Genomic DNA, 22,942 nt, shown 5'->3' on the forward strand with positions numbered 1-22,942 from the left:
ACATAAAAGTCATTACATATTTAAGGAGCACTACTTACAGATTGCAAAATTAAATGACTAACAATATTTGTGGTTATACAAGCAAAACATAACAACCTTACCAGACTCAACTTGATCAAAGCAGTCTTCTACAGCTTCCTGAACAAAGTCCTTGACTTCTGTATCTTTGACACCACGAAGCATGACTTTTGCAACAGCAGATCTATCTGGAAGAGCATCATCTCCCAGCTGCAAAAGATAGTGTTTAATTTATTTTGTTAGTAAACAAACTATAACAATTAATATACAGGGTGAGGCAGTCAAATGGAAAGATTTAAAAGAATTGCACAAAATGTATATTTAAACACATTTTATTTATTTTTTGACACAAATCTAGTGTTCTTAAGTGGAAATTAATAGTTTATTTTTGAATGTAGTATCATTCATATGGTGACCTCGATTTTGCACACATCGTTGGAGACTGAGGGTGAATCTGCCCATGATGACATGTAGCTTCTCCATCAGAATGTTTATTTCTTGGTGAAATTTCTTATTCAAATCATCTCTGGTTCTTGAATGATTTTCCAGAAAAACTTTGAACATGAAGTAATCCCAAGAGAAAAGTCTGGAGCTGATAACTATAGTGAATGGATAGGCCACAGAACATTGCCATTTTGGCTGATGAGATGACAAGTAAATGACATCTCATCAGCCAAAATGGCAATATTCTGCACTATATGTTAATTGTGACTCTTTATAGTTTTATTTCAGATTAATCTGATGATGTATAAATCAAAATGAGTAAGCAGGACCTCCAATATGGGTCTGCCAAAAACTCAAATTGTCTCCATGCAATCTCTTTCCACTCAGAAAAATTAACAGTTTGGTGTGCAGTATCGTCTTGAGCAAAAATTGGCCCTTATTTCTTTTTTAAGACAAACATTCTAACACAGTATGGTGAACTCTACACATTATGCTGATATGTTGGCAATATTTTCTCTGCCTGAATTCAGTCCCTATGATCCAGATAAAGAAACATTCTTCCAGCAGGATGGTGCAACTAGCCATACTGTTGCAGTGTCAATGGGTTTGCTTAGACACACATTTACTTGTTAGACACACATTTATTTGTGTGTCTAAGCAAACCCATTGACACTGCAGCAGTATGGCTAGTTGCACCGTCCTGCTGGAAGAATATTTCTTTATCTGGATCATAGGGACTGAGTTCAGGTAGAGAAAATATTGCCAACATATCAGCCACCCCAGCCGGCGTACTTTTATACCTTAGACTTCTTAGACAACACTGGCCATTAGTGTTAAACAGTATCATTGAATGGTAAGAATCATAGCACACAAAAGCAATGACATAAGGTAAATGTACACTCATACATCATTTAAGACAATCAGGTGTGGGAAACTGATGCTGCAGAGAGGGCAAAGAGGGGGACTGTGGGATCTGTCAGAAAGGAATCTGACAAATAAAACAAACATAATAACATATGCTCATTAATCTAAACTAACAACTATAGTGCTGCATACAGTATCAGTCACATAAAGTGAATATAAAATTGTATCCAGATGAGGGAAACTGAAGCTGAGAAGGGGACAGCAGGAGGGTGCAGTAGGAGGGGTAAAGGTAGGGGGGGGGGGGGGGGGAGGTAGGCAGTGGGGTCTTTTGGGATGGAAGTTGGCAAATGACAGATACATGAAAGAAAAATAATTACATATGCAGGCAGGGTTGGAGGATCACGTCCATACCTCCATGTACAGAAAGCAACTCCCTGAGTTAAAATCATTGGGCTGAACAATTAAATAGAAATTGTAGAACATAGGTTTCATAGGCAACTCTGGTCAATGTAAACTAACTACATTAAAATGGGATGGGGTATGGCATACATCTCATTAATGAGCAGTGTTGTCTATGAAACATACACTGAACTATTTCTATGTAATTATTTAGTCCAATGGTCTTTATCCCATCGGTTTACTTTCTGTACATAAAAGTGTGACCATGTTTCTACAATTCTGCCTACATATGTTATTATGCTTATTATATTTATATCTTTCATTCATCAAATTCCTGTTGTCCCCCTCTCTGCTCTACAGCATTGACTCTCCTCACCTTATTGTCTCATCTGGTTTACAATTGTATGTGTACTTATGTTATTGCTATTGTAATTGCTGTAATTCTTTACCATTCAATGATCTCATTTTACACTCTGACCAGTGTTGCCTAGCAGCCGTTGATGTAAAAGTATATAAAAATTATGAATGTGATTTCTGGGCCTGATGCTATGTACAAATCATCAGTCTATGTGTATCTGCTGTTGTAGTCCTATTTGTAAGTGTGCATAATCAAACAGTGTGCATTACAAGTGCCTCCATGCCCAGCCTAGAGAGATCACCTTGCATCCTGAACAAACAATGCAGCAAGCATTGTGCCATGTGCATAACAGACCAACATAAGCCTGGCCTTGGCCTCATTTACGTTTACTTACTTTTTGTATACTCGCTATGAGTATGTATGTTGTGGAGTTCTGTTGTTATGAGACTTTTTACTGTTCTATACTTCATTCAGCATTATTGTGGATCTCTTCATGTGAAAGCAGAATGAAACTTGGTTACTTCTGACATTGTGTTTGTACACTGTTATAACACATTTGGCAATTAATGCAGTATTCTACTCCACATGTTTCATTTCTTTGGTTCAATATATAGCCAACACGTCAGTGGAAGTACTTCTTCAGTTACTTGCTGAACAACAGTGAGCTCTCACTGACCAGCAGCAGACTCTCTCAATGGCACTAAACAATTTGGCAGCCTCATTGACTCATCAGCCTCCACCACCATTGACGCAGCGTCCACCATTTCCTCCATGTGATGATTCCACAGAAGATTGGGATGCATATGAAAAATACCTTCTGCAACATTTTGAAGCTTTTGGAGTCACTGACTACAATTTGTGCAATGCTTTATCTTTATCTTGGATTTCTTCTCATGTTTGTCACCTTTTGTATAAACTAGCTCCTCTTTGGGAACCTGCCAGTCTCTGCTTTGATGAAATATGTCAGTTGATCTCTAATTATCAATGCAAACATGCCCACGTTATTACTGCTCACACTGGGTTCTACTTTTGTTAGAAGCAGCCACAACTGTCTCACAGAGCTTGTACAGTGGAATTTCATGGGCTTAGTCATCATTGACAGTTTGTTACTGAAGCCCACTGGGACTAATTAGCTGATTTGATGATTTGTGATGCTATAATAACCTGGCCCCTAATAGGAAAGTTCATGAACAAGCCAAGCTTTACAGTGTGAAAATCTCTCCCTCATGGATTTTCTTAACAATGCTCAGTCTTTTGAAGCATTCAGGGGAACAGGAAATGAAGTGAAGCATGGTGTGAAATAGCTACTAATGCTTCCTTCCTACTTCAGCAAGAGTTGGTTGAATCATGCAGGGAAGATGACATCATGACCATGCAACCATGGCCTCCATGCCACATGGAGAAGTGCCATGCTAAGTAGCACCAGTAGTCAGTGTCACAACAGTGGCCACATGCTCCTCTTATGGCATGCCCTTATTGTTTTGTTCAACATGTCTGGGCCGCATGCCCCAAGTGTTGAGCAACGTGCAACCATGGTTAAAAAAAAGAAAGAAAGGGACATATTGCTTCTGTGTGCAGCTCTTGACCTCCTTCACTAGACATGAAAATGCATGTGAATAGCGTTTCCCAAGTGACTGTAGCCCCAATCAATCTCTACATTGAAGTATGTGTGGCGTACAGTGTGTTAAAAATGCAAGTGGACACATTTACAACAGTGAATTTGTTAAATTCACAAACAATTGTGGATCTTGGATCACTGGCATTGTCCTCTATATATATCTTGCTGATGAGTTGAAACAAGCAACAAGTATCTCTAATGGGACCGTTTTCTATTTCCATAGTGTACAAAGCAGTTTTTTAACCTTTCACCTTTCTACTAGTGGATGATACCAACACTGAAAACATAATTGTATCATACGCTTTTAGAATTTTTGAGCTCTCTATTTGTGACAAAGTGCATTTGGTATTGGATCAAGTTCTCTATCAACAACTGGATGTGCTCTGCTTGGAATATTCCTCCCTGTTTTCAGAAGGTTTAGGGTGTGTTGCCGGTTTCAGGGTTCTCATCACAATGAAACCAATGGGACACCCTCATTGCCCACCCAGTCCCATTACAGGAGCAAGACAACATAGAACAAAACCAACTTTTATCTTTGGATGTTATCACACATGTCTCCTGTAGTGAATGGTCTACTCTGATGGTAATGATCAAAAATACCTAATGGAAATCTTTAGTTATGTGGTGGTTTTAATGTGTCTGTAAATTCACAGTCTATTATTGATACCTGTCCCTTATCCCATCCAGATGAACTCTTAGCAAGGTTTCCCAGGGACCAATATTTTTCCAAAATAGAAATTTCAGCATCTTACTTACAGCTGCCTCTGGATAATGATTCCAAACATGTCCTCATAATGAATACCCTCTTTGGATTATACAAATACCAACACCTGCCATTTTGCAATGATTTTTGGAGCAACTCATGGCTTCTGTGCTAGGGTGCATTAACTACCTGAATGATATCATGGTCTTAGGTTCCTCAACAGATGAAATTTGCAGAACCTTCGTGCCTTGTTCATAGCACTACAGACCACTTGTGTGAAATATAAATTGTAGAAATCACAATTCTTCAACAGTCTACCATCTATCTCAGTTTTAAAGACACACATAGGGATGTCAAGCCCTTATGACACTATGTCAATGCCATTACAGCTTTGCCACATCCTACCAATGCCAAAGAGTTGCAAGCTTTTCTTGGAAAGATTGCATGCTACTACAAATTTCATCCTGGTGCAGCAATGTTGGCCCAGCTGGTTCATGCTGCCTTATATAAAGATGTTCTTTTTACCAGTTGATGACCTATGAGCATGTGTTTACCCTATTAAGGTCAAAATTACACTCAACACCTTGCTTGGTTACGTTACAACCAGACCAACATCTTGGTTTGGTCACAGACACCTCCCAGTGTGGCCTTGGGGCCATTCTCGTGCAAAAATACATGGACAGTTCTGGTCACCCTGTTGTTTACATTTCCAAACCTCTGAATCAGGGATACAGAATTACTCACAGATAGAGAAAGAAGCTCTTGCTATCATGTACCCACTACAAAAATTTCATGTTTTCCTATGTAGTTCTAAGTTTCATTTGATTACTGATCATAAACCTCTGGCTTCTCTTTTCAATCTTTCAGCGTCTTTACTGGACAAAGTAGCCCATTGTCTGCAGTAATGGGCTCTGTTTTTGTTGTGCTTTAACTATGAGATTTATTTCTGACTGACAGCACAACACACTAATGCAGATGCTCTTTCTCAGTTGCTGATTGGCCTAGATCCAGCATTTGATCAGGATGAATTGTTGTGTTTCCATTTATACACTGAAGCCCAAAACAAGGTGGATTGTTTCCCCATTACCAGTTCTCAGATTTTGGTGGCTGTCATGGCTGATCCTGTCTTATTTAGGTTTTCAATTTATTCACTACAGCTGGCCAAATAAATCACTTGGCTGGGTATCAGATCCTTTGTGTAATTATTATGGTCTTCACCATCACACATCAGTTCTCGATGGTGTGCTACTGTTGGCTACTGAAGAGTTGGTGCCCAGGATTGTGATCCAGTTCACATTGCATTGGAACATCATGTGTCTGCCTCCATCACACCTTGACCACTGGGGTGTTTCTCTTAAAAGACTGCTGGCCTGCTGCCACACCTTTTATTGACAATGAGATCATTGTGTTGTGACAGCCTGCCTACAGTGTACCACCTATCAAGTGGCACCACTGGCCTCTCTTTCCCTGTGGCCAGCCACCCAGCACCCATGGGAGTGAATTCATGCTGGTTTCATGGGTCCAGTCCTTAACTCCTTTTGGCTTGTAATAGCTGATGCTTTCTCAAAACCTCCTTATGTGGTTCACTACCCGTCCATGTCCTACCCGTCCATGTCCACAGTGGCTATAGTTATGGCCATCTCAAAGTTCTTTCCTTAGAAGGATTTCCATATACACTTGTGATGGAAATGGTCCACAGTTTGGGTCTCAAAAGTTTGTAGATTATTGTACAAACAATGGCATCTTGCATGTTACAGTCCATCCCCCTTATCCACAGTGCAATGGAGAGGCAGAGCAACTGGTCTGTACAGTCAAGCACCAGATGAAAAAAATTTGTCACTCAGGCTTCTCCCAATGAAGCCCTCAAGAGGTTCTTGAATTTATATAGGTTCACTCCAGGTGTTGACCATAGGTTGACAAAACAACATCACAGCCACCAGTCCTGTATACTGCTTCATCTGCTCCAGCCAGTGCCCTGCCACCTGCCTTCCAGTAATTCCATCTGGGCTCCATTGTCTGGGACTGAGGGTTTGGCCAGCACCATAAGTGGATAACAGCCATTGTTCATCACTGGCAAAGCTGCCAGGGCCACTGTATCTGTGTCATATGCAGCTGTAATGATTTGGCGTCATGACACTATGACCAGATCAATCCATGTGCGACCAACCAGTGAGCCCTCTGCCCCTGCAGCTGCTGTCACCATCTGTGTGCTGGACCCCATAGTGTTGTTCACATCTCCTCTGGCTCTGGTACCCCCGTCAGTATGGGTACTGTTGCCACTGGGTGGAGTTTGCACTGCTGGGCTACCTCCATCTCTACAGCTCGTGTTGCCACCACTGCTGACTTCCCTGCTGCCTCCATCACTGAGATCCTGCCTGGACGTGGACGTGTATACAACACCATCATCATCAGTACTGCATTACAGCCTCTCATGGGGGAGTGAGCACCTTGCCTGTCCATGCCTGTATTCTCCTGTCACAGCATTTGCAACTGATCCAACAATTGCCACTTACTGATGAAGACATGGACATCTCTGCAATGAACACTTTTCTCCAAGGGTGGAGGAAATGTAACCCTATTGGACAGATGCTGCAGCAAGTGCTGTGTTGTGTGTAAAGCAGCCCAATATAAGCCCAGCACGCCGGGCCCTTGGCCTCGATTACGTTTTCTTGCTTCTCATATGCTCTCCTACAAAGACTGTATAGTCGTGCTTGGGTGGCTCAGTTGGTAGAACGCTTGTCCATGAAAGGCAAAGGTCCTGAGTTCAAATCTCAGTCTGGCACACAGTTTTAATCTGCCAGGAAGTTTCATATCAGCGCACACTCTGCTGCAGCGTGAAAATATCATTCTGAAGACTGTATAGTGATGCGTTCTTGTAGACAAAACTTGGCTTGTGTTACTTCTTATATTGTCTCTTTACAACATTACTACATCTACTTTAATCTTAAGTGTCTTATAAGAAAAAGTTTGTTCATCATGCTGACCCACATATTTGCCCCCCCCCCCCCCCTCCCCCTCCCCGTTACATCATTTACCTGGTGATTTCCTATTGACTCCTTTTATGTTGTCTCATTGTCATTGTAGGCTTATACCATGGGAAGCAAGGAGAGGATGTTAGTTGGTGGCCAATATCCTCTTTCTATAAAACAAACTGCACGCATATATTAACTGGGTTTTATATTCTTAAGCACAGAAAATTACTTAAATCAAGGTAGTTCAGATGTTGTGGTACAAGATCTCTGTAATAGACCACATTAGCCTCACTGCTGATGAAGTAAAAGTCTTCTATGTACATTACTCTGGTCCCTATGTTCTGTCCGTCTCTGAGCTAGAGGCTGAACTAACTGCTACTGTGGCTCCCGCTGGGCTGTGACTGACAATTCAACTCATTGACTCACTCAGTGACAAACTGGAACTGACTGGCCCTCCAATTCATGGCAGTGATCTAAATACTGATGGCCAACAGGGTGTTGGCAGCACATTTCTTGTGAGTCTGTCTTTGGCCTCTATCACTCTTCTCGCAACATCTTTGCTGCCTGAAGTGCTGGCACCATCTTATACCAGGACAGCTCCCTTCACCTTCAACATGAGATTTGTTTTTGTATTTAACACATTTGTTATTTTATGGTTTTTGATTGAATGTTCATTTGTTTTGCAACTATACACAGCCTCCAGGTCATGCCTTTATCATCCTTCATGGGACTATAATAATACTGCTCACCAGTATTGACACCTGGTAGCTCAGTCGTCTTCCTGAATGGCACAATCACCATAATGATTCAGCTTCACACAGTCTGATGGATAAGATATTTAATTCAATACATATATATGATGTGTTTTCTTTAACCTTGGTATGTTTTCACATTTTACTTTGGTTATTTACTGTTCTTTCTTGGTGGTCAGTTAACTACTGTTATGCACTATGTGTTAATTTAGGCTCTTTGCAGATTCTTTTGATTAATCTGATGATGTATGAATGAAAATGTGTCATTAAGGAAAGTAGTCACTCTCAACCTGTGACTTCCATATATTTTTGTACCGTAGTGTTCATTATAGCTCTGATTCAATATTTGGATTAAATAAAAATGGGAGCATACCTCTTCAGTGACTTCTTGTCACACCTTTTCTTAAAAGAGTGCTTTGTCACTCATCCATAAATTGTGGATTCTGTCTTCATTTCATCCAATAACATTTAATACCACTTGGCAAAAGTGTATGTGGTTATTGTGTTCTTGAAGTTGAAGGACTTACATAATCTGCACCTTGTATGGATGGCACCAGAGATCATTATTCAAAGTCCTTGCTGATCACAGTGGCCAAGCAGTTCTAGGTGCTTCAGTCTGGAATCGTGCAGCTGCTACGGTCACAGGTTGAAATCCTGCCTCGGGCACAGATGTGTGTGATGTCCTTAGGTTAGTTAAATTTAAGTAGTTCTAAGTTCTAGGGGACTGATGACCTCAGATGTTAAGTCCCATAGTGCTCAGAGCCATTTGAACCATTTTTCAAAATCCTTCTCACTGATTGATTGCCTGAGACTAAGTTTTGCGCTGTGCTTTCTAGTTGATTCTAATGGATTTCTTCATAAAGGTTCATGCAAACCCTCAGTACTCTTTTGGTTTGGCTTGTTTTTATACAATAACTTCTTCTTTTGGTAGTGCTACCAGGGTCTTGAAATATTCTCACCCAAGGTTTGATAGTATTGGAAGATGAGACGGGAAACGATGGGGATAAATAAAAATCTTAACAGAAAGTGTGCTGAGCTACAAACCTATCTGATTGTTTGTAATATGTCTTTATATCAAACTCATGTTGTGCACTTGACCAACACTCCATGGCTGCTAAAACTTCCACCTATCTATGTGCACAAGATGAAGTCCCTCAGTCCCATAAACCACATAACATAGAAGCCAGTCAGTCCTCAGTCCATTAGATTGCCTCACCCTGTACCTTGTTAATTGTTCTGTACTCACCATTCCCATCTGCCTGAAGATACAGTGAACTGCACACTGAAACACAAATTAATCATAACATTAACTTCCAGTCTGAATTATATCTCTTACAAATTGTCACATTATGAATGTTATATGAATCAGACCTCCAAGGAAAATATATATATGTATTGAGGTAATTAAAGTAATTTTATTTGATTTTAATGTGTACCCTAAGATCTATAGGCCAAATACTATGCATCGTCAAATAATTTTTCAAACTATATGTATGGATTCTTGACACCAACAGAAGAAAAAATCGTCTTTATAAACATATATGCCAATATACTTCATTTGAGAGTTTTTTTTAATGAAAGAACAATATGTAAAGTTCTCAAAACAAATATTCAAAGTATCTTCTGCTTCATTCTACACTCACATGTGCTTATCAGATCATTGACTGTCACCCATTTAGAACACTGGTATATTCTTGAATGTTTCTGCAAGCTCCCATCCTAAATGTAGTCTCAGCATACCAAAAACAGTCAGTTGGCTGCACAGTATTAGTTTTCTTTGATTAGTGCCCATCCTAATTTCTTTCTCTTGGACAACAAACTGTTAGATGGACCCAAACTAAAATTTTGACTAGTGTGGAAGTGTCATACACTTCTTAGTAAGCAGAGTCAGTGAGAAAAGAGGAGCAGAAGAATGGGTTTGTAGCAGAATATTAGGCTAAAAACACTGTAGTTTATTGTTAATGACATTCAGTTCTTGTAAAAGCCTTTTGAAATTTTGTGTTATGCATCTTGCAAACCATTTCACTAGTGGATGTGACTGTACCTCATATATAACAATCATATCTTTGTGGCACATGCATATAATGAACAGAGCTGTTCTTTTTAGACAAGTGTTATGAAAGAGTAAATGTATAGAAATGACAGTGGAAAAATTCATATTCATTTATTCAACCACCCACCTATATCTGACTGATGTGTGGCTCATAGAAACATACAACAAAAAACAATATTCACTCTGGTCTTCAAGCTCTTGCTCTTTCTTTAGAAAAACTTTACACATGCACATGTAAAACCACACAGCCACTCAAATGCACACACTTGAAGCCGCAGTGAGACTGACTGTTGATTACTAGTTATTGGGAACGATTACCTGGGTAGATGCTGGAGGGGACAGAGGGGAGAAACATGCACAAGGTGAGGAGTGGGTAGTAGGATAGTGTGAGGCAGGTCTTTCAACAGATAACTCATGACTGCACAAGAAGGTGAAAGGAGTTCAGAGGGCTGTGCATATAAATACAGAAAGGGAGAAGGGGAGGAGAAGGGGAGCGAGCAAAGGAAAACACCGTGTAATGAAAGAGGAGACAGGGAGGAAAGAGAGAAAGGAAGAGGGGACGAAAAGAGTGAGAGAGAAGAGAAGAGGTAAGGTGATGATGCAGTGAGAAACAAGTTAGCAGAGTTTAGGCCAGGAGGATTGTGAGAGACCAAATTTCCACCAGTGAAGTTCAGAGAAACTAGTACTGGAAGGGAATATCCAAATGGCTTGTGCAGTGAAGCAGTTGCTTTTGCTATGGTCCGCAACATCTTTGACAACAAGATAGTCAAGTTTGCAGTTTGCTGCAGTTTGGTGGTGGCCATTCAGGTGAGTAGACAGTTTGTTACTTGTCATGCCCATACAGAAGGCTGCACAGTACTTGTTATTGCAGCATAGCTGACATGTAATATGACTGCTTTCACACATGGCTCCGTCTTTTACACGGTAGGAATTACCTGTGACTGAACTGTGGGAGGAGATGGTGAGTGGGTGTGTCAGTCAGTTCTTGCATCTGGGTCAACTGCAAGAGAATGGCTCTTGGGGTCCCAGATTGGGAGCAGGATTGGAGTAGGGGCACAGTTTTACTAGGTGGCCAGAGGAGTGTTGGTTGATGGCTGGCTCACATTGGAAGGAATACACTGCTCAATCTGACTGGTGAACATTATTCAAAGGAGATTATAATTCATGACTTTTAATGTACTTTGATGGTTTATAATTTCTGTACAATATAAACATCTACTACGAAAACTGAATGAATTTTAAAAGTTTTTATCTTAAAGGACTGCAGCTGGTCATTTTTGCCTGTGTGGCATTTTTCAGGTTTGAGGTTTCTAAAGGGGAAATAATGGAGTTTTACTTCAACTTGGCTGATTTTATTTCATTGTTGTGATCTCATTTCCTCTTTCCCTTTCCATTTTACTTTGTTTAGTGGAACAGTGGACATACATTAGTTTAGTGCTTGATTTGTGATGGTGTGCAATGGTACACCACAACAGTACTACTATTCAGTATTTGGCTAATGTTTTTTTTACTTTTTCTATTTTAGGACCTCCTATGGTATTGGTGTTAACACTCCCACCCTTGTATCTAGGAAGTTTAGAGGGTTCTGCATTGTAACAATAGTATGAAAAAATAAAATTAAAAATGTTTGGGTAAATAGTAATCTCACTGAAGAGAGGGAAAAATTAAAACTACTCCACAGTGTAATGCTGAATAATAGAGAGATTCCTGAGCTAAAGGAATCCTTCAATATATATCAAGCACACTATAAGGACTTACTCTCATAGATCAGGAGCAACTATGTTGCAAATAAGCTTCAAAACTCACACAACGTAACTGCTGGCATCTGGGCAGTCATAAACAGTTTTAGAACCAGCAATGACAAATCCTGTATGGAATTTACTGTTAACCACAATGGCATGCTCATGAAAGACCAACTGGAAATTGCAAATATTTTTAATGAATATTTTTCTTCTGTAGGGGAAGCCATAAATGACAAACATAAAAACATGCATTACAGTTTTAAAGGTAATATATGTGGCCATAGTATATATATAGCCCCCACAAACCGTGCAGAAATAATGGGCATCATTAGGTCTATAAAACCCTCTAATTCACCTGGGCATGATGGCCTAAATATTAATGTTTTAAAAGCATGTAGCCAATATGTCTCTGTACCTCTGTCTGTAGCAGTCAACAATATAATAGAATCGGGCACCTTTCCAGGCAGACTAAAATAGCACAGGTAACACCCATTTTTAAGAAAGGTGACAACAACAAAATAGAAAACTTCTGTTCTTGATCTATGTAAATGATATTAAATAGTGTACTATAAATTCCGGAATTGTTCTGTATGCCGATGATACATTCATTGTATGTAAAAAGGAATCATGTAATGAACTAGAGGCCAAGTGTAATAATGTCACAAAAGAAATTGTTCAGTTTTTTAATGAAAGCCACTTAAATGTAAGCACCAGTAAAACATGTTTGATGGAGTTTAACAAAAGTAGTTTGAATACTGAAATTAAATTATACATGGGCAACGAATTGGTAAAGAAAGAGTCTAGTTTAAAATTCCTTGGCATAACAATCCAAAGCAACCTGAAATGGGACACACATATTGACTCCCTAGCAACTAAATTGTCAAAAAATATATTTGCAAGCGGTACTATTAGCAAGTTTTGTAGAGACACTGTAGTCCTAAAGACTGCATACCATGCTCTCCTCTCACTTGAACTAAGGTATTTAACTTTGGGGGGCAACAACCAAAGCTAATCTAGATAAGCTACTCATTCTTCAAAAAAGGGGTGTGAGAATAAACTGTGGAGCAAAATATAGGGAATCTTGTCGCACCTTATTTCCAAAAACAGAGGTGTTAACTGTTATAAACACATACATTCTAAAAGCCATACTGCTTGTGAAAAGACTACACCCAAACACTTATTCATGTTTCCACCAGTACAATACTAGAAATAAAGAAAGGTTTTACATTAGCAGCTACAGAACAGCCCTTTATGAAAAGGGGCCTCAGTACGCAGGTATAAAATTAGCTAATGCACTGCCTAGTGCAGTCATGGCTCTTTGTACAGTAAAACTGAAACATCCGCTTAAGAAATTTTTAGTAAAACACCCTTTCTACTCATTAAAAGAGTACCATACTTATATGAAGAACAACAAATGCTTTGTGAAATTATGTGAATAGAAATCAGTAAACATTTTATTGTAATTTTGTTGTAAATTAATGACGTATTCAGAAAAATGTGTCTTGTGTATTGTACAAATAACTTTAATCATGACTGTTTCTTTGTACATGTGCAGTATGCTATTCGATGTTGAATAAAGCTATTATTATTATTATTGTTATTAGTTGGCTACTCACCATATAGCAGACACCCTGAGTCGCAGATAAGCACAACAAAAACAGCTATCACAAGCTTTCGGCCAACAAGGCATTTGTCAAAAACACACACACACATGCTTTACTTGTGACTGTCTTTTTGTTCTCTGACTCAGTATCTCTGCTATATGGTGAGTAGCAATTATCGTTTTTGTAATATTGTTCCATTCCATCCTGGATTTTGCATTATTTGTTAGATTCTGCATTGGGAATACCATGTCTCATATTTCCTTCATTCCCTATTATCTGCAGCTTTCCTTCCAAGAATGGATTAACCAAAATCTGCACTGTATATTTTCTGTGTTCACTCTCAAACAAAGTGGTATAAGTCTATAGCTTGGCTGAATCTGTGTGTTCCTCACTGAACATCTAGCAGTCATTGTGCTGCAGCTGCAGCATTAAAATAACTGCTTATGATGTCTAATTTTTTTTTTGCATTAGTTGCTGCACAGTTCCTGCTTTACCTGCTTTGTGGAAGCTCAATGCTCCTCATTACTATGGTGTGTCAGTGTTTTTAGTTTTAACTCAGACTGAACTTCTACAATTCCCCAAAATTTGGAGTTGATATTCTGGACCACTGTTGTGTTTGGTTTGGCTGCCACAGATGGCCTATGCACATTTTCTTCAACCTACCAGGCCTTTCTAGAATCAATGACTAGATGATCTACAGAGAGACAACAAGAGAGAAAGTTAAGTGGCAAATGTTTCTTTTCAGGTAAGCAGAAGACTTCCCTTATGTGTATGTACAATCAAGGAAAGGGCCTGTCCATAAATTCAGTGTGACCACTGAAATATGTAAGGTACTGGTATGGAAGACCTGCCATACAGGAGGATGTAGGAGTTCAAACAAAACTAAGAACTTATGTGTGTAGTGCAAGAAAGTTGTATGTGGTCCATGTGCAGGAAGTGTTCAGTATGTGCGTGCAAAGTGTTTTGATAAAGATGGTGGCTTTGATTGTAAACATGTGATAGGGAGAACAACACTATTTTCTCATAAATTCCAGAGCATTTTATGTCCATTTTTCTTTTTATTTCCTTACAAGTATATATTTATGGTCTGTTTGGAGTTTTGACTGAGAATAAATCATAGAGATAAAAATGTTATTTTATAATCATACATTTATTTGTATTTGTAACTTTAGTATCAAAGTTTACTTTCAATGAATATCATATTTATGGTGCATTCTTTAGATCAGATTAGATTAGATCCCATTTTCATTCCACAGATCCAAAAAATGATATGATTCTCATGGGTGTGTTCCTTTTATTAAATATGGAGATTAAAATGCTATTTTCTAATTATACTTTATTTGTATTTGTCAGTTAGCATCAAAGTTTACTTTTAATGACAATTCTATTTATGATGTATTCTTTATGTCAATTGTTTTTTGTTTTATTAAATACAGTTTCTTTAGAGAAATTGATACTCAACACATTGATAGCATAAGTATAACACACTAGTGACATTTAAAGACACAATACTGAATTAATTTAAGAAATAAAATGGAAAACAAAGAAGGTGAACATCAATGGTCAAAATGGCTGATAGTGGTCCTCCCAGGTGGTTTTCTAGTGTGGGTGTTCCTAGTGTTAACAGGTTTAATGGTGTCAGAGGGGGAGATAGCATGGAAGATCTATTTATGGGTGAGCTAGATAGCATACTGCCTGTCAATTAAGGCAGTAAACTGCGTTGGTTATCAGGAATTTCAAAAACTCCTGCTTTTCACTGCAGTAGGCAGTAAACTGTGTTGGTTACCAGCAATTTCAAAAACTTCTGCTTTTCACTGCAGAAACGGCATCTATGAGTGGCAAGGCTGTTAAGGAAGAGACTTTTTGACATGGAATAGGCAACTGCAGTTAAATTATAGATACTGTTGGTGGTTGGTGTGTATAATATTAACAGATACATGCATGTAGCCATCTATGAGGTGGAGAACAACATCTAACAACGCAGTTTACTGAGTTGAGATGGGCCAGGTGAAGCTGATATGGGAATAGGTGTTGAAGTTATAGAGGAAAGAGCTAATGTTGTCCCTATCATGAGTCCAGATCATGAAAATGTTGTCAATGAATCTGGACCAGACAGGAGGTTCTAGGCATTGACTGGATAGAAATGACCCATCAAGATGGCCTATAAGTTGGCACAAGACGGTGCCATGTAAGCACCCATGGCATCATCATCGATCTGTTTATAGATTTGATCTTTGAAAGTTAAGTAACTATGGGCCAGGTGGGTTAGGAAAGTGGTGGTGGGTTCGGTATCAGGAGGACTTTGTGGAATGTAATGTTCCATTGCTGCATGGGCATGGGGGATGTTGGTGTCTAGATACGTTACATGAACAGTGAACAACAAGGAATCCAGAAGTAATGAGGCAGGAACTATGGAAAGGTGGTGAAGGAAGAGAAGAGTGTCTTAAATGTAAGATTCAAGGTGATGGACTATAGGTAGGATGTGTTTGTCAACAAAGGCAGAGGTTCATTCTGTGGGAGCATTGTATGTAGCCACAAGGGGACTACCAGTAAGGTGACCTGTGGGGTTGGGTATGCAGAATTTTGGCAATAGGCAAAAGATAGGATTGCTGGTATGAAGAAGGAGATAGATTCAGGTGTCAGGTATGAGGATGGACATAGGCGCTGAGGAGTTACTGGAGATTCTTTTGGACTTCTGGGATGGAACCATGGATATAAGTTTTGTATGCAGAAGTGTCAGAAAGTTGTCAGAGACCAACAACCACACAGTCATGACCACTGTGATGGAGCCTTTGTCTGCAGGAAGGATGATAAGGTCTGGATTGGTTTTCAGATTACAAATAGTTGTGTGTTTCATAGGAGTGATGTTGCACTCATTGGGAAGGGAGTTAGGAAGAGATGGTGAGACCAAGTTAAAAGTGAGCAATTCCTGAAAGATTGCCAGTAGATAAAGGGGTGTAGGATCATGGTGAGAAGATGTTGAAACTGTTTTAAACAAGGTTCTGTGTGGGGCTTTGGCAGACTGTTGTCAGTAGAGTGTGTGGCAAAGAAATGTTTCCACAGTAGAGAATGAGTAAAGGAAAGAAGGCTCTTTACAAGTCCAACAGGGTTAATCTTAGGTTAGGGGTTAAAGGTGAAGCCTTTGGGAAGTACTGAGACTTTTGCAGAGGTCAAAAGTTTGACAGAAAGATTGGCAACAGTGTTCAGGGATGGCTGTTCAGAAACAGTTTGCTTCATGGAAGATGGGGGAAGTTGTAGATGATGTGGCAGGAAGAATAAGTCAGCAAGGTGTGATCAGGGACCTATGAGGTGTTGACAGTGGTGCTGGATCAGTGTGTGAGGGTCTCTCTTGGATGTAGGTAATCCAATGTGAGTGCAGAATAAGATTAGCTGGGATAGCTTCCCCAAGTGGTGGTGGAATCGCTGTTGAAGGATGACAGAAACTATAATAGAAACTCTTGCCCTTCTGCAGTTGGAACAGCATTTACAGCAACTCTTGCCTCATGGCTCATATCCCTGCAATAGACCTAGATGCAAGACCTGTCCATTGCATTCTCCCACTGCCAAATATCCCAGTCCTGTCACAGGCATCTCCTATCCCATCAAAGGTAGGGCTACTTGTAAAAGCAGCCAGGGAATCTACAAACTAAGTTGCAAGCACTGTGCTGTTTTCTACATGAGCACAATAGCTAATGACATGTTTGGCTGCATGAATGGCCACCTCCAGACTGTAGCCAAGATGAAGCTTGACCACCCAGTTGCTCAACATGCTGCCCAACATGATGTGTTAATTTCAATGACTGCTTCACAGCCTGTACCATCTGGATTCTTCTTACCAACATTAGATTTTCTGCACTGCACAGGTGGGAACTATTCCTGCAACACATCCTTTGATCCTCTCTGTGTTGTAAATGTAGTAAAAAGTTGCACAGTACTGTTTCTACACAGTTGCATCATATTAACTAAAGATGGGTGTAGCCACATGTGTCATACTGTTGCTACAAAACTGCACCACATTAAATGAAGATGGGTATGGATAGCATAAGTTGCCATGGTGTTCTGGGATGCAGCTGATTATTAATAGCTACGTGAGAGGTGAGATATGAGTGGCAGCTAGTACGCCATCAAAGGCTATAAATATGAGCAACAGAGTGCCTAGGGGATCTTCCTAAGTGATCAGCTTCCAACACAGTCTCTGTGACACTCAGCTGCAGGGTAATGACTTAGAATTTGGGGGGGGGGGGGGGTGGAGTCTTGTCTGATGGAACAGCTATAGATGGTTGTGCACCTCTCAGATAGATCTCAGTTGAACTTTCATTACATCTCAAGATATTCAGGCATTTGAGTCTTTGTTTAATGTTCCTATATTTCTGCCTTATCAACGAATTTCCTAGCTTGCAAAAATATCCAACTGTTCAGCTCCAAGGTTCATGAGAGAACTCTGAGTGACATGCTGAACAAATCCCATGATCACCTGCTCATTCAGGTTTGTTGTCAATTTACAGTCATCCATAACTCTGTGTGAGTCTGGCATCAATTACTACTAAATGTTCACCATTCAGATGTCTGGGCTTAGCCTCCATGTAATGATAACATCATGGCCAATACAGCTAGGGGCTAGGAGAACAGGCAGAGGTGGAGATTTCTGTAGCATTCAGCCTGATTGATGGCTTTGAAAGAGAAATAAATGATATGACACCTGGAAGCAAGTAGACCAAGAACAATAGTGAGTATCAGTGTGGAGTGGCATGGAACAGCCCATAAGTACCAAATATGAGTAGTAGCATGAAGCAGTGTGGGACAGCCCAAAGCAGTTCAGGAAAATGTGGACAATGCAGAGTGGAGCTAGTTCGACTTAGCAAGAAGCCAATGACATATGAATACACAGTCCATTAGCGTGTGGGAGACAAACAGTGGTACGAGAGGTGATAGTGTGGAAACATGCCATGGCACAAAAGAAGACATCACAGGACAATGTGAAAAAAAGATTTAGCATATAAACTGAAAGGTTAGTAAATAGCAAAAATGACAATTGGACAGAATATTGCTAATGTATTGCAGTTTTCACAAAGCAGGCAGTATATTAGTTTGAGTTTTTAAGGAAAGAAAGATCAGTTAAACGAATTATTGCAACAGTATTTTTGAGTTGGTAGAACCTACACAACTAGCACTATTACTAAAATTCATTAAAGTTAGAATCGTAGGTCCACCTAGACATAAAATCCGTATAAGAAACCTGTCAGACTCCTATCCTACTGATTGTGCTATTGTGGTTGAGAATTAGGAATGCACATGCACCATTGACTTCTACAATTGCAAAATGTTTGCTAGTAGACAAGAATGTAGGGAAACCATAGTCCATTGGGGATCCCAAGTGCATATGCTGCAATACCATTTCAGAGAAGCAGGAGTCATGGAGGTCTATGAGATTTCTGGCAGTAATGCTCTGATAGGCAAATTGGTTAAAGGATCTTCATACGGGGGTTGTATGATGATGAAATTAAAACAGTAATTTGATCAAGAGGAGAAACTATAATACTCAATGAAGCCATTGATATAGCAGCTGCAGAAGAAAGTGTCATATGTTCTGTTAAAGAAAATCCTATGGGTAATAGGGCAAGTAATTATGGGACTATAAAGAAGACCACATTGAAATGTTACAATTACAGAAAAAGAGGGTATAAAGCGAAAGACTGCCAAATAGAAAAGCATGCAAGGGTGATTCAGGCAGTGCCAAAACAAAAACCTTTTAAAGAATTGCTGGATAAGGGAAACAGGTCAAGAGCAGACAGGATGAAACTGGTATGGTGCACACAATGCAATACACCTAGGCATCAAGCAACATGTAAAAAACTTTCACACCTTGTAAAAATGTAAAATCAAGATAGTCCTTTACCTGTAATCGATGAAGACATTATGCTATGGTTAGATAAAAAGCCTTGAGATTAGGGAAACTAAAGGCAGTTGTAATGATACAGTCATGTTATGCCTCACCAGGTATCATATTAATGGTAGACTGTGCAAATGAAAATGAATATGTCAGATTAAAAATAATCTACAAAATTCTCATAACAACAAAAACAATCAATTAGTAACAAAATTATTTAATAGGATGGATAAAAAATCTACTCTTCAAGCAGCAGCAGAACACACACATAAAGGATGGTTATAATTGGAACCTTTCGGAGTCAGTGGCTCCTTCTTCAGGCAGAGGGGTTGAAGGGAAAGGAAGAGGGGTGAAGGAAAAGGAATAGAGAGGTCTAGGAAATGGGGTAGATTTCAGGAACATCACTCAGAACCACAGGTCAAGGGAGACATGCCATAGATGATGAGAAGGAAAGAATGATTGTTGGGGACTGCGTCAGTTGAGATTTGAAAACCTGAGAGCTTAAAAGTGGAAGACAGGGTAATATTCAAGTAGAGATTACGGCTTAACATCAAGCATGAGTTAATAAGAGTGAAAAGCTAATTGAATTGTACATAACGGATGTGGGAGGGGGGCAGTGAAAAATAGATCCCACCAGAGGTTTGAGTCCTCCCTCTGCCACTGGTGTGTGTGTTGTCCTTAGCGTTAAGTTAGTATAAGTAGTGTGTAAGTTAGGGACCGATGACCTCAGCAGTTTTGTCCCTTCAGAATTTGCACACATTTGAACATTTTTTGAAAAATAGACGGGAAAGACAATAGAAGATATAGGAAACTAAAATGTAGTGGAACAAAGAGTAATTACAGTGAAGAAATGCTGAGGTGAAGAAATTAAAGTAAATTAAGGTGAGCTGGGTGGTGAGAACCAAGGACATGTAGTGCTAGTTCCCACCTGTGGAGTTGTGAGAAACTGGTGTCTGGGGGAAGAGTTCAGATGGTGTGTCAGGTGAAACAGGTGCCGAGGTGATAAATGTCATGTAGTAGAGCATGCTCTTCAACAGGACATTTCAGGTTGGAGTATAAACCCTCTGCCTATGTCCATTCACCCTAATTGATAATTTGGTGGTAGTCATGTGAAGAAGGCCAAATAGAGTTTACATAGCAGATAGTATAAGACATGTGTTGTTTTTCAGGTGGCTCACCTTTTGATAGTGTATGTTTTGCCAGTTACAGGGCTGTTATAGGTGGTGGTATGAAGGTGCATAGGCCGGCCGGTGTGGCCGAGCGGTTCTAGGCGCTTCAGTCTGGAAGTGCGTGACCGCTACGGTCGCAGGTTCGAATCCTGCTTTGGGCATGGATGTCTGTGATGTCCTTAGTTTAGTTAGGTTTAAGTAGTTCTAAGTTCTAGGGGACTGATGACCTCAGATGTTATGTCCCATAGTGCTCAGGGCCATTTGACCCATTTTGAGGGTGCATAGGGCAAGTCTTGCACTGAGGATGGTCACAGGGGTAGAAGCCATAGGGTAGGGAGACGGGTGTAGAAGGAACATAGTGTCTGTAAAGAATATTGTGGAGATTGGGAGGGTGACAGGAAGTTATTATAGGTGTGGTGGGCAGAATTTTAGACAGAATGGATCTCATTTCAGTAAGTATAGAAGTAAGTGATAAACACATTGCAGACCAGGGTAATACTGACCCACCAAAGGTGTGCTCCGAAATTGTTTTTGGAAGGGATCAGCTGTACCAGCATTGAATGTGATGACCAAGGAAATCTGCATTTTAATTAGGCCGGTGGGGTAAAAACATGCAGTGAAGGCTGACGTGAGAGTGATGGTGTATTGCTGTAAAGAGTCTGCATCAGAACAAATATGTTTGCTTTGGATGTCAAGGCTGTATGGAAGGGAATGTTTGACATGGAAAGGATAGCAGCTGTCAAAATGTAAGTACAATTAAATAATCCTGTTAAATGCTTGATAGATAGTGGTGCTCAAGTCAGCCTAATAAAGAAAGATATTTGTTGGGAAATAGTTAAGTGTGATCCATGAGAAAATATTAAGTTATGCAGTATAGTTAATACAATAAGTAAGACAGAGGGCAAAATAAACCTGGAACTACATGTGGGTAAGAGTTTAACGATGTTACATGAGTTTCAAGTAATTGGGAAAGAGGTGGGTTTGTCATTTACTGCCCTCTTATATTTGATTTTATGATTCAAAACAAAGTTGTAGATCAGGCAATGAAAAGTGTGTGGATATATGGAACTTGTATTACCATGAGAACAGCAAAAGAAACACCATTCCAGCAGAGCAGCACACAGCAGAATGACAGTGCTTTACTTTAGATGTGTCTGAAGTTACTGCAGAAGGAACCACAGAAAAGAAGAGGGCTATGGTGTGGTCTGTAAGCCCAGAAATTTTAAGATCCAACACACTGAAGGCTGGTTCAAAAGTTGATGATAGATTGAACTTGATAGAATCTGGTTTGAGTGCTGCAAGACAGTAAGACCTTCAGTTGGCCACAGAAAAAGCCACAGGGTCAAAAGACAGATACTATAACAAGGCAGAGATCTGTTCAAGGGCAGTAAGTGCCATGAGAAGAAACAATCAAAGAATGAATATGGAGAGTAACTTTTCAAGTGCTCTTCTCTCAGCCAAACAGAGTAAGAAACAGTTCAACAGAAACAGAGATCATGATGAAGAAAGATAAGAAGAAAAATATAATAGAGAAAAATTGGCTCCAGTGAAGAAAGAAATTTGCAGATCAAGATAAATGTTATGGTAGAGTCAGAAACCATCATCCCAGACCTAGAAATACAGTCAAGTGTCCATGTATCTGAAGCAATAGTTGAAGTAACCAGTAGTAAGTGTTTTATAAGTGTGTTAGTTAAAAATGAAAGTGAGGAAGTTATTGATTGTCCAATACTGAAAGCATAAATGGTACCACCAGTAGATGAAATGCCTGTAAGACACAATTGTATAGTGAGAAAAGAAGGCCATTCTGAACTGGTAGATTAAGGGACAATATTAGAGCAAGTCATCAAAATGACGAGGAAACAAAGGCCATTGTTGAACTATGTAGTGGATATAATGATGTACTTTACTTGGAAGTTAATAAGTTGACACACAGATGTGTTGAAATTTGATTGTTGCCAGAAGCAGAGGGATGTATAATTAATCAAAGGCCATGTAACATGCCACAAACACAAAAGGAATCACTGCAAAAGGAAACTGATAAAATGTAAAAAGATGACATTGTTGTGCATAGTAATAGTGCAAGGAACTTGTCCCTACCCCTAATCCTGAAGACAACATATGTGAGTGTGAAGCAAAAGAGGAGAATAGTAGCAGATTGCAGAAAAGTAAATGAGACTTTGGTCAATTTTGTAAAATCTCTACCATGCATAGATGTATTCTTAGACCGATAAGGCAAAACAAAGTACTTTTTGACACTCAACATAATAATGATAATAATAATAGTAATAATAATAATAATAATAATAAAATTTTATTGTCATTCGGCTGATTACAGTGTGGCGTTGATGAGGTTGACACC

General features: G+C 39.5%; 1 protein-coding gene across 1 annotated transcript in view; it reads right to left on the bottom strand.

Annotated features, from left to right (window-relative positions):
- Positions 1-22,942, bottom strand: part of LOC126284210 (odorant-binding protein 59a) — a 154,921-nt gene that overhangs the window by 37,457 nt on the left and 94,522 nt on the right. Inside the window, exons 4-5 of the mRNA XM_049982977.1 lie at positions 9,375-9,410; positions 102-228 (exon numbers count right to left, since the gene is read on the bottom strand). Of these exons, the coding sequence (XP_049838934.1) occupies positions 102-228; positions 9,375-9,410 (163 nt within the window). The remainder of the gene's footprint in view (positions 1-101; positions 229-9,374; positions 9,411-22,942) is intronic.

The sequence above is a fragment of the Schistocerca gregaria genome, chromosome 8 (genome assembly GCF_023897955.1).
Source record: "Schistocerca gregaria isolate iqSchGreg1 chromosome 8, iqSchGreg1.2, whole genome shotgun sequence".
NCBI lineage: Eukaryota > Metazoa > Arthropoda > Insecta > Orthoptera > Acrididae > Schistocerca > Schistocerca gregaria.